Genomic DNA, 13,109 nt, shown 5'->3' with positions numbered 1-13,109 from the left:
AATTCAATTAAGTGATTAATTATATGGATTCCAACCACGAAGTGCAACAGAAAATGGTGATGTTCCACTGATTTCAGTGTTGCTACGTCAGAGTCACTGGTCTTTAAGCTACACTGATAATAGCATGAAGAATATAGCATACTGAGCCATAGAGTTTTGGTCACCACACTGTTCCATAGAAAGAAATGTCACAGAAAGATATAGTTGCATATGTATGGATGATGCTGGCAAAGAACACACAACTTATGGGATGAAATGGGCCACAACTTTATTGATTACAGCCATTGGAACATTGGTAAGGCATAGGGCAACGGATCCGCCACTGCCACTGGGAGAATGGCGGCAACCATGCGGGCTGCAGGAGAGGAACCTGGCCCCACCTGAGCTCCTCTCTCTGTGCCCCCTGCTCATTTGCCTCGCCCCACCCCAGCTGCAACCATGCCCACCAGTGAGTTGGTGAGTTTCCTTTCTAGGACAAGATTTGGACCTGAATACCCAACTATGCACAATCCAAGCGTATGTGCCTTTGGAACAAAACGTGCACTATTCTAAAGTTAACAAGGGGAGCAGTTTTGTCCCCATTATTTTCTTCAAAGCTGCTTTCACCTCCTTGTTCCGTAGAGTATAGATGATCGGGTTGAGCATGGGTGTGACTACGTTGCCAAAGATCTGGACTGGCGTGACCAGTATCCCACTCAGCGATGGCTGGGTATAAATCAGTGCACAAGGTCCAAAGAAGAACGTAACCACCAGAAGATGTGACGCACAAGTGGAGGCGGCCTTACGTCGCCCCTCTCCGGCGTTCATCTGCACAATGGAGTAGATTATACGGACATAGGACAGAAGGATGAGAAGGAAGCAGGTCATCCCCACGATGCCAATGTTGTTGAAACCCACAGTTTCAACGGTCGTAGTATCAGCGCAGGCCAATTTGACTACTGGGAAAATGTCACAGAAGAAATAGTCTATTTCGTTGGGGCCACAGTAAGGCAGTATGAATGTGAGGCTGGTAAGAACAATGCCCTGAACAGAACTGCTGATCCAGACACCAACAGCTAAGATGACACACATCTTCCAGTTCATGAGGACCAGATACCGCAGTGGGTGGCAAATGGCAATGTAGCGATCATAAGCCATGACGGTATAGAGCAGACATTCGGAACATCCCATAAAATGGTAGAAAAAGACCTGGGACATGCATCCTCCCATGGAGATAGTTCTGCTCTGTCCCCAAAGGTTGGCCAACACCTTAGGGGTGCTGACAGATGAGAAGCCAATGTCCAAGATGGCGAGGTTGCAGAGGAAGAAGTACATGGGAGTGTGGAGGTGAAAGTTGAAGACCACAGCCATCATAATCATCATGTTTCCCAACAATGTGCAGAGGTAGAAGATTAAGAAGACAATGAAAAGGATGGTGTGCAGACCTTCAATGTGAGGGATCCCCAGAAGAATGAAATAAGTCACGACTGTGTGGTTTTGCTGGTGGGATCCATTCCTTCAGCAAAATAAAATAAGAACATCACATAATCTCTTCTCCACCACCGTTTCACTGGGTATCTCAAGTACCTGAGATAATGGTCTGACTAAACGTGGGCCCTGACCTGGATAGCCCAGGTGAGCCTGAAGCTAAGTAGAGGCCATTTCCACACGGCTTACCTGCTTGCGTTATGTCCCGGCAGATCTTGCAAAAAACGCGGAAGATCGCGTTTTTTCACGCGAGATTTGTGCGATGTCACTTGACATTGCGCAAATCTTGTGTGAATAAACGCGATCTTCTGCATTTTTTGCGCGATCTGCTGGGACATAACGCAAGCAGGTAAGCCATGTGGAAACGGCCAGGGTCAGCCTTGGATAGGAATTAGATGGGAGATCTCCAACAGAGACCAGGGTTGCAGAGGCAGGCAATGGGAAACCACCTCTGTTAATCTCTTGCCATGAAAACCTCACCAGGGTTTGCCATAAGTCAGCTATGACTTGAAGACACTTTCCACCACTGAACTCATTGGCCAAGATCCAACCACCTAATATATATCTTAACCTACCCTTCCTTTCGAGAAGCTCAGAGTGACATAGAACAACCTGTGAAGTAGGACAGACTTCATCATTATAAGTGACCCAAGGTCACCCAGTTAACTTCATGGCTGAGCAGGAATTTGAATTCAAACCTCCCAGACCCTAGTTTGATGTTCAAACCACTCCATATTACTGGTTCTCAGCAGCTCAGTAATCATTGGGTACATTTACTATGCCCAAAGGCTTGAAATGTTCCTAACAGAACTGATGTTTTCTCCTTCGAATGGCAGTCCCACTGACACATCACAAAACTTTCCCACAGCACATATCTTCCTCCAGTCCACCCCCAAAGTTGTGCGCTATACAAAGCTGCTGTTCAAGGAACACATTTCTATCGGTCCTATGGACACAGAGACCTCATACAGTTCTTTGGATACAGGGTGTTGAGTATCAGAGATGCCAAGTACTAAAATGTCATCATGTAAGGACAACTGGATTTCTCCTGGTCCATTTCACCCCCTTTAATCCAAATTAATTAGAAGGAAGTCTAACATAACGCTGGAATTAGATCATGCAATGTTTGCTAGAGTTTCAGTTCCTTCTGTACATGTGTATATTTTCCCCCACTGTTATCAACGTGCTGCTGCATTGCTTAAACACTGCAAATGGTAACTGCACCATGCATAAATACGACTGCATCAAGATTCTTTCCATATGGTGTTTTACTGAACCCACCATCCTATGTACAATCACATCAAGATAGCAGAATTGTAGTGTTTTATCATAGGAAGACTTGTATGTTTAACTGCATGTTTTTCATGCCCTGTGGGGATGGCCTGGCAAATAAATATGGATAACAAAAAGAGATCTGGATTTGGACACACATTGAAGTACGTCCTTCACCAAGAACATGAAGCCAAACTTGACCACCCAACTCATTCCTTCCCTGCCATATTTGTTGTAGGAAAGCACTGATCTCTCATTAACATTGACTCACGTATTTTTATCGTTAGACTTATTATTATTATTATTATTATTATTATTATTATTATTATTTATTACATTTCTAACTCTCCCTTCCCACAAGCGGGCTCAGGGCGAGGTACAGCAGTTATAAAAATATAATACAAATATTAAAACAATTCATAAAACAACAGTTTATCATAAAATCAACAACAGATAATAACTGTCCCAAGATGGGGTTAATTCCAGATTCTTGCCCATCAACATACAGGGGGAGCGAAGCAGACAGATAATGTACTGCAACCCATACATGGGTCAGCAAACGAATGGGCACTACATAGCCCCGTGCTGTACCCATATGTTGGGCAGCCGGCCGGTGGACACTGTATAACCCCACACTTAATGGGAGGCTGGTGGGAGGCTCAGTGAGGATCTCATGCTGGCCTCAACCGTACGCCTGGTGGAACATCTCCATCTTACACACCTGCCAAAATTATAGAAGATCCTGACAGGCCCAGGTGTCCTCAGACAGAGAGTTCCACCAGGTTGGGGCCAGGACCAAAAAGGCCCTGGCCCTGGTTGAGGCCAACCGAGCCTCCCTTACTGGGGGTTGCCCTCTCTCCTCTCTCCCTTTCAACTCACCTGTGGGAAGAGTTGAAGCTTCCAGACCACATCTTCATGTGGCAAAGCAGAGATATCAAATGCTTTTCTGGAGAGAAGTCAAATCTCTCAGAAGCTGTTTGTGAAGGCAAGTACACTGCTCGCTGCCACCAGACTGACACCCAGGTGGCTTCATCACTTCTACCCCATCATATCCCTCTGTTCCTGGAGCATCAACTGGTTTTTATAGTATTTTGCATCCATGAGGAGGCCGAATCCCTCATGTCCCGCTTGGATTCCCAAGCCTGGAGGACTCGGTGGAGATGGTGATTAACTAAACTGCTTTCATCATTTTAATGGCAGAAGGTAAAAGACCTCATTTCCTTCACCACTGATGTCTGATCCCTAGTTTATGCAAGTCAGAGCTTGTTTCATACAAACTAGGGAAAGAGTAGTGTTGCCAAGTAGGCCCCCTCCCCTGCTTTGAAGCCTGCTATGAACTGTGCTAAAGTTTCCTGCGTTGCTGTTTTACTGCTACACCAAAGACTGCTTTGCACGTGTGTGTTCTGGTACACGTGTCAGTTTCCTGCCTGCGTGTCAATTACCTTGCTGCTGTTATAGACTGTGTAGTTTACTGACTCCATGTTTGGTTAACTGCACAAAGGACTCTCTTTCTGGGCAGCCCTGCCCTGACCTATATCTGGAATTCCCAGTGTGTGTTTGGACTCTGTTACAAGTGTGCCCCGTGCCTGCATTGCCATCTGCCACGGACTGTGCCTGTTCCCTGCTTTGGACTGTGTTTTGTGTGCTGTTCCCCCTGCCTCCATGGAAGCCTGCCTCATATGGGCCCAAGCCGCTGCTAGCAGCCGGGCGCCTGCCGGGGAAACCTCCAGCGAGCCTGGCTAGGCGCTCCCTGGTCAGTTCCCGCCTGGAGCCTCCCGCGGACCGGTCCCCGCGCTTGCCCTCGCTACCGGGCAGCCTGCTATCCAGCCCCAGCTATGCCCAGCCGGCATCCATGTTCTCAGGCACCCAGAAGACCCAGAGGAAGAGACTGCTTTGAGAAGCCATTTTGGCGAAGCGGGCACACCACGTCCGCAGCGAGAGCCCCTCGCCCCGCTCTGCATATCTTAGGAGCCGCCCCGGAGAAGAGCTAAGTGCTGACCATCCCAAGCACTTAGAGAATGCATCTCAAAGAAACCTCCGCATTCCAAAGCTGATGACATCAGGACAAGCCCTGTCCGCTGGAACATCCTTTCAGCCCACTTGGATTTCCCCCTCCCTCTTTTGTCCCCTCTTCCTGAGGTGTCACTTATCACAATCTGATTACCAAAGTGGCCCATCCAAGCCATTCAGTGACCCATTAGACCCTTTGTTTTAATCTGTGAGAACCACCAAGTACAGCACCAGCCCCAGGGTACGTTTTGGGGTATTTAAGCTGGTCTCCCAGACCACTCGGTGCCTCGGCCATTCCTATCCAGACTTCCTTGCTGTCCGTCTGTGGTCCCAGTGCTGGCATTGGGCCATCTCGCTGTTGTGTCTCTGCTTCGCTTCAGGATAAGTGAGTATTCCCCCTATCATCGTTGGGAACCAGCTAATGCGAACGTCTCTGTATTTCCTACTCTGTATTTCTTAGACCTTGTATGTTCTTTGTATGATTGTGCAAGCTAGGCTTACGCTACACTCAATACACGTGTTTGGACCTTACTCCTTGTCTGCCTCTTTTTCACTAGAGTGTCTGGGATCGGGACCTCCGTAAACATAGGTTATGATCCTCGCTTAATATTAATAGTTACAGACTGCTATAGCTAATTCCCCATTATAATAAAGAGCAGTTCTGGTAACAGTTTACTGGTGGAGAATATGCGGGCATAACCCAGTTCGTGTGAATGCACGTGAGTCGACACGCGTGTCTTCGGCGAACTGACTTAGAGGAAAATTTTCCAGACCTCAGTGTAAAGAGCGCAATTTAGCTCAGGGAATTAAAAGTGTGAGTGTGTGTGGCTCTAGCGAGCATTTCTATCTTGTGGGTTGGCTTTTCCCCCATTTCCTCCTTCAGCCAGCTTTGGACTACTTGCCTTTTGTGGTGCACCGCGAGGCCCTCCAGCCGTTATAACCGGTGTACTGTGGGTGAGGACCTCTGAACTGGTGAAGTTCCTGGCCACTTTCCGGGCCGCCTAAACGCGTCTATGTGGGTGGGATCCCAGAAGTAGGCTCTATAGATTTATATATATCCTGAAGCAGCACATATAAAATTCTCTTCCGCCCTCCCCCGTCTCTCCTAAGCCCGTCCAAACCCCCGTTCCTGCCAGCACTTAGGCTTCAATCCCCGCTCCGGAGGAAACGTGAAGGGATTGTTAGTCCGTTCGTTTAGTTAGCTTTGGGAATCTAAAGCCAGGTTCCTGAAGCCCCGCGGCAGCCGGCCGCACCGTGCTTAAGAGTTTTAAGTTAGACTCTTGAGCGCCTTTCGCCTGAGAGTTTTAAGTTAGACTCTTGGGCGCCTTTCCGCTTGCGAGTTTTAAGTCAGACTCGTGGGCGCACCTCGCTTGGGAGTCAGTGGGACTCTTGGGCACACTTTTGCTTGGGAGTTGTTAGAACTCTTGAGCGCTTTTCCGCTTGGGAGTACAGTAAATTTACTCCTGAGCACTTTCGCTTGGGGACTTGCAGAGGCAGTCCTTGAGCGCTTTCAGTCTTTTGGTCTTGGCTTGGAGACAGCTTAACCGTTTGTCTCTGAGCACGAGGCCTGGGGACACTTTGAGTTTAGTTCTTGGGCAGAGAGCTTGAGAGCATTTGCAGCTTCTGAGCAGAGGCTTGGGAGCATTTCTGGTTGCCTGAGCAGAGGCTTAGGAGACCCCTTAGTTGCAGTTTCCGGGCAGAGGCTTGGGAACACTTTTTGGTTTTCTGAGCGCATAGGCTTGGGAGACCCCTGAGCTTTGGTTTTCCGAGTAGAGGCTTGGGAGACCCCTGAGCTTTGGCTTCTGAGCAGAGGCTTGGAAGCACTGAGCGTTTTGGTTCTTGGGCTTAGAGAGCTTGAGAGCACCCTCTGAGCCAGTAGACTTTTCCTGGTCCCGTGGCTTGTAGGCAAGCTTGAAACGGGAATAGGAATTTTCCCTTCTCCCCCGGTGGAGAAGAACCGAGTGTAGGACCCTTAAAATACCCTTGTGAACCTAAAAGTAGGACCTTAAAACCCCCTGGTAAAAACCCTTGAGGACCTGAGGGAAGGATAAACCTCCCAAAAGGGACATAGAGAGGAAGAAGTTGTTAAAACCCTTGAGCAGCTTTAATCGCCCCACCCCTGGTGTCGCTGATCCACTCTTTAACCTCCCCCGAGATCAGCCTTAAACTAAAAAGAAAAAAAAATGTACCGGGCAGCCCCCACCGTGCCCCGCCTGGAGAAGTGGCTAGTTAAGAAGGGAGATTGCCCTTGGGAAGCCGGTTCCTTCAAGGGACCCGACCCGCTCCAGATAGTCAGAAGCGCCTTCCAAGATTTTTGCGAAAAAGAGAAACCTAGGTCCAGTAAGAAGGATAGGTATGGAGCCTGGGCACTTTTCACCGCCCTACAGGACAGCGTGTCCCTAATTAATAAGCTACAGGTAGCTCAGGAAGAACAGGAACAGGAGATAGAAAAGCTAAGGAGAGAAAAGAAGGAACATGAGGAAAAAGCAGCCGAGTGGCGTTCAGAACGCGTTAACTTCATGCTGGAGAAGCAGGGACTAGCCGCTGCCCTCCAGGACGCCCAGCACAAGGCTGAAGTAGCCACCGCTCGTGCCGATATGGCTGAGCACGCAGTAATTGAAGGACAAGAGAAAATTGCCAAATTAACCCATGCTGCCCAGTTCATGGCAGAGCAGAAAGTTGCAAAGATAGCCGCAGCAGACCACTCCGCTTGTAAGAGGGAGCTAGAGGCCCTAAAGCAGCACCTGGGGATGCAGCAGGCCGTAATTTCCGCCGTGCATCCCGCAGCCCTCTTGGCCCTCCCCGAAGGTAGTACCGACAACTGGTCACCCCCTTCGCCCCAGCCTGCGGAAGCCCCACAGCCCCTCCACCCAATAGCCACCAAGGAAATTGTATCCATGGACGAGGATGGCAGGAAGACAGACCGGGTCGTTAAGGAAACCCGCAATTGGAGGCCCGATGAGCTCCAAGCCATAGCCGACCGTATGGGACCCCTAAACCGAGACACAGCCATCCAGTGGTTCACCCATGTGACCACCTCCCAGCCCTCCGCTAGTGGTTCCGATGTAGCCCAACTGGCTCGCCAATGCGCCGCCCCTGAGATAGTTTCGGCCCTCAATGCCTATATTTCTAACCGACGGCTAGCCACACGCAGCCAGTATGGAGCAATTAAAGAAATTTGTGCATTCCTGTGGCCCACCAAGAGTTTGAAAGCCCTGTATATTGCGGAGTCCCAGAAACCTGGGGAGGACCCAGAGGCATATTTAGCTAGGAAACAGCTTCTTGCAGAGCTAGCAGACGAAGTGGACCTGGATGCCAGCGATGTACCCGACTTTGACGAGTTAGAATTCAGGAGAGCAGTCTTAGATGGACTCAATAGCACCACCCGCCTAGCACTAGCAGGAGTGGAGCCCGGGAGCATCTCATGGGGAGACCTGGAAGCTCGCATCAGAAGCATTGCTGGCCTGCTGCGAGAAACCGGCGCCATCCGTCATGTGAAGTCCCCGGCCCCCCATAGGAGAGAGAGTGAGCCCATCAACACAGTCACGTATGCCAACCATGGTCCCCACTCCCAATATCGGCCCCAAGGGCATAGCTCGTACTCGGAGCCTGGAGGTGGCATCTTGCGTGGGAGAAGTGGTAGCTTCACTCGGGGCCGCAGCCAGAGGGACTCCCGTCCAGGAGTAACCTTTGCGCCCACCCCCAGTCGCTACCCTTCCTCCCCACAGGGACCCTCTGAGCCCTGGAGACCTGCGCTGCCCTCGGCACCCCCGCCCCCTCGGGCACCTCACCCCTACAATCACCAGGTCTACCCTCCCCCAAGTCAGGCTGACTCCTGGAGACTGCGGCCAAAGGACCATGAGGAGCCCTCTGACCTAGGAGAGCCGCCACCAGCTGGGAACCCCTTTTTCCAATAGGGATGCCCGGGGGTCACACGTGCTTCTCCCCACTTAACTGCCTGTGGGAGAAAACCAAAGGTTGAGGCTAGCCTTCGACCTCCGGGAACTAAAAATAGCTTGGAACTTAAAAGAGAGAAGGAAAGATTCCAAAGGGTGATTCGCACCCAGAACCCAGCACCAACTTTGCCAGACACCTCTGAAAGAAACCTGGCAGAGATGCAAAATAAAATTCAGGAGCTTATAAGTGTAAATAGGGAACAGAATTTAAAAATAAATGATCTTAATAAAGAGAATGAGGAATTAAAAGAAAAATTAAATGCTTGCACAATAGAGAAAGAGCAGCTCCACAATAAATTCCTTAGCATGCAGACTTTGCTGGAGAACCAGAATAATGAAACTGCCACTTTAAAAACCCTGATGCAAAATCTCCTGGAATCCCAGAGACTCACTGAGGCCAGATTAAAGACTTTAGAGGAACAATCAGTGATTGAATCAGCACCCCGCCCCGCCAAAGGCAGTGAAACATGTAGCCAGTCACCTTTGCCTCCAATTTCTGCCTCAGCCCCCATGCCCAAGAAGCCAGAATTCACTTTAGCCTCTGAGCATGTGCAGAGTTTAAAAGTCATTCCCCAAGAAATTGTCTTGGCTCCCATAGACTGCCCCCAGCCAAGCTATACACAGCCCACCATGACAGTGCCCTCTTGCAATGATCCTGAAGAACAGGTAAACAAAAGTAAAAATGCAGTTCCTTTAAAAGAATTAAATTGCTTTGAGAATCCAGTGCTTGCAACTACACACCAAATAGCTTTCTCTCAGCCTTCCCTGACTAACACCCCTGAAGAAAACCTTATGTTGGGCCTGTGTGGTTTAGTAGTGCTTGAGCTAATTCAGAGACATGTGTGCAGCTGTTTCCTCATTTTAAAAGGCTCAAGCCCAAAACTTAATGAAAAGGTAGAGCCTCCAGCAGTAAGTGCAGTCAGGAATGTAATAAGGCAAGTGAGCAAACTCCAGAAAGACTCCCAGTTGCTAGCAGCATCTAAAACAGACTATTCCCACTCAGCGTTGCACCCCCACCCCTCATTGAAATGGAAAAACTGGCCAGACCAGGATTCTGACCTCCTCCCAGTTCTTCCTTTTGTCCTCTCCCAGGCTGAAGTAAGCCCAAATAAATGTAATCACTGGTTCCCTGTCAGAATTTGGAAGGGATTGGAACCAGGAGTGGAAAAGCCACCTTAAGGAGACTTGAGTTCAAGTACCTGCAGCCCCCGTCCCTTTTCGTTGTGCAGTCTTAACTTTATGTGTGTGTGAACCTGAAGCCCAATTCCCTTTTGAAATTAGATATAAAAAGCCAACTTGGCTTCATATAATCATTTAGTGTTTTTGTTATTTCTTGTCAGTTCTATTCTTTAACTTCATTAGGCGGGCCCCACAGTTGGGACCCTAGGGGGAAACACAGCAACCAAAGCCAAATAGGACCACCACCGAGAGTGATTCTTAATTGGATTGTAAGCCGCATGTTCGGAAAAAATTGCACAGGCAAAAGAGATTTGCTGTGTGGAAGTGGTTGGAGAGGCTTTAGCCCAAGAGTGAATGCATTTCCAATATTGGAGACACACCAATAAAGGTGATCTCCGTATTTGAAAACATTTCACCCGCCGTGCTGGTGAAGATCCCGCATCTACGTAGATTCGGGGTCTCACCTGCCAGACCCACGCTTTCGCATGATGGTCGGCTTTGGCTTTGAGGGCCGTGCCTCCCCTGGAAAAGAACCCCCAGATAGCCCAACATCCCTCTTTTACTAATGTTCATATTCGTCATGGTGAGTTGCTATACGGCGCCACCAGGCAGTACGCTTTAGTGCAAAGGTAAAAGACCCGCCAGTATTATGTAAATATGTTACCTCTGGAATATGTTATTGGGGTGCGTTCGCCACGCACAAGGGGCAGCGTACCTCATTTACATAGCCAGAATCCCCTGCGCCAAGATGACCCCCGAACAACCCAGACCCAGTGGCGCCGGCAGATCTCGGCCGCCTCCGCCGCTTTTCGATAAACGCTGCCGAGCACCTTCGGCTCCACTTCGGCCCTTTCCGCCAGCAGCCGCCCGCCCCACGTAATCTTTTCCCTTGCCCGTACCGCACAAGGGAAAAGAAGGGGGGGAGACATATTGAAGTTTTAATGAAGCCCTGCCAGGCCTTCCAAGTGAGGGCAACCCAAAAGTACCCCACACCCGTATGCCTCTTGCTCCGTGTATTTTTCTTTTGGCTCAGTGCATTTTTCTTTTGCTCAGTGTATTTTTCTTTTTGCCCAGTGTACCTTTTTTTTTGAAACCAGAAGATGGGGCCTCCCGAGGGAGTCCCCCCCAAAAATTGGTTGTCCTGCAAACATATGACGAAGGCCTATTTTTGAAAAATTAAAACGAGGGCCCCCGTCTGCAGCAACCCTTATAGTTAATGGAAACCGCTCTCTAGTTTTTTTTCTTTTTAAAGCGGCAAGGCCAGGCCGAGCCGGACCGATAGCTCTCAGCCCGCAAAATAAAAGTAGCCCGCCACCGAGCAAGGGGCACCTGAAGGCCACCTAGCCTAGGCACCCAGGGACCCCTGGGGCGAGTTTGCATAATCCCGCCTAACGCGCAGCCGAACCTTGCTCGACGTAGAGACGTCCCCCCTCTGAAATATACATGCTTGAGGAAGGAACCTCCGCACAGGAGTTCCCCAGAGCAACAAGCTGGAAGGCTCGCTTAGTGCTCCGGGACTTCTTGTTTGAACCCCGCTTAACATACAGTGCTGGCAGAAAAACGCCCTCCCTTTTCTTTTTCCCTACTTCACCTCATTCATTTATTATGCTGCAACAAACTCAGGGAACCTGTACTTATATCCGCAGGTCTCCCCAGGATATTTTCACTACAGAAAGGAAAGGAAGGCCAGGAGATGAGGCACCTGGCTACTCTGTGTTTGCTCGTGCTGGCAGGCACCCTAATAGAGGGACGCCCGTCTAAATTAATGCCCTACCCCCACTGGAGATGCATCAATACCCTGGCAGGGAATGAAATGATGGTCTGCAAGGTTGTGCAGCAGATTAACATGACCACCCCCACGGATCGCACTAACTTCCGCAGCTGTGAAGAGCAGTGGATCCGGCCCCCAGAGCTTGTTATTTTATGTGTGGGAGTCAAAACTATGTCCCAGGAGCTAGTGTGCTATTCACCTACTGACACAGTGTCACCACTTGCCCCAATTCCATGTATGTTTCTTCCCCGTATCAGGCCAGCCCCCACCGCAGTCCCGGTGGTAGACAAATATACCACCCCTGCCAACTTCGAAACCTCGCCATTTGTCACTGAGGCTTTCGGACCATACTGTGAAGTTATTCTAGTGTCGGCCGCAGTATGGAAGGCAGGAGACCCCTTTAGAATGACCATCCTACTAGGCACCACTGCCACTGAATCTGCATCAGTCACTGTCACGCCCCCTTCAGGTGCAGTTCTCTCCTTTGCTATAGAGCGCTGGGAGAACCTGACCTGGATTGTAAAGGAGGAAGACCTAGCCAAACATGGCCCACCCGATTGGATACTGGTTCAACAGACGCCCGAATGCCAAACTAAGCCCCTAGTAGAGAAATTTCACCGGCTTGGGCTGCTCTTTGTAAATTTGACTCACGAACCAGGCAATTATTCCCTGCTGATCCGGACCCAGGAGACCCACACCATCCAAATTGACCCTTTGATTGCCAGCAATGAACAATTAAGCCAAGGCGGCACGCATATAGTGGGCTCCCATGTTTTGAAAACTGACATTCGAGAGAGAGTTCTAGTCCGCCCGCAAATGTCTTTAAAAGAGATCCGCATAGACTTAGCTGAGCTAAATATAACCCAGAGGCTGCCGCAGTGCGCTCCCTATCTGGAGGCCGGTAGCAAGGGTTGGAATGCATGGCTACAACTGTGGATCGATCCCTCCCCCTCTCTCTCGCGTGCCAGACGAAGCATTGCCGACTGGACTGCTCCTGCAGCCGGAGGCTTAGCAATCATGGATTCGGTCAACATTGAGACTCTCGCTAATAAGTTTGCCCATGTTACGACTAGCATCTCTGACTTAGGTAAACCGGTGGTGCAGTCCCTAAATTCCATTTCGAATGGGCAACACGAGATCAGCTCCATTTTAGTTAACTGGGAGAGTCAAATTGAAAGAGATTTTTCTCTGCTGCTCAAAGGGACACAGTCTTTTGAACGCAACGTGTCAATAGCCATGGCATGTATGCAAGCCCAACAATTAAACCAGGCTGTGGCCATGGGGCTAATTCGGCAAGCCACGGATGGGCATTTGCCCCTGGAAATTAAAAGATTGATTATGCCCAAATTGTCACCCATAGAACTGGAGCTTGAATCCTGGTGGTCTCTTGTAAATTCCTCCTTCTCACCGACCACCCAGGAGCTTAAATTATTTTTATTAACGGCCAGTGCGCA

General features: G+C 49.6%; 1 protein-coding gene across 1 annotated transcript; it reads right to left on the bottom strand.

The window, feature by feature from the left end:
• Nucleotides 1-543: 543 nt before the first annotated feature.
• Nucleotides 544-3,650, bottom strand: LOC129339784 (olfactory receptor 958-like). Its single transcript, XM_054994366.1, has 2 exons — nt 3,619-3,650; nt 544-1,495 (listed from the first exon to the last, which is right to left on the bottom strand). Exons 1-2 carry the CDS (start codon nt 3,648-3,650, stop codon nt 544-546), a joined length of 984 nt encoding a protein of 327 aa, XP_054850341.1.
• Nucleotides 3,651-13,109: the final 9,459 nt, after the last annotated feature.

This window comes from Eublepharis macularius, chromosome 12 (assembly GCF_028583425.1).
Source record: "Eublepharis macularius isolate TG4126 chromosome 12, MPM_Emac_v1.0, whole genome shotgun sequence".
NCBI classification, from domain to species: Eukaryota; Metazoa; Chordata; class Lepidosauria; order Squamata; family Eublepharidae; genus Eublepharis; species Eublepharis macularius.
This window is presented reverse-complemented; position numbering and strand designations above follow the sequence as displayed.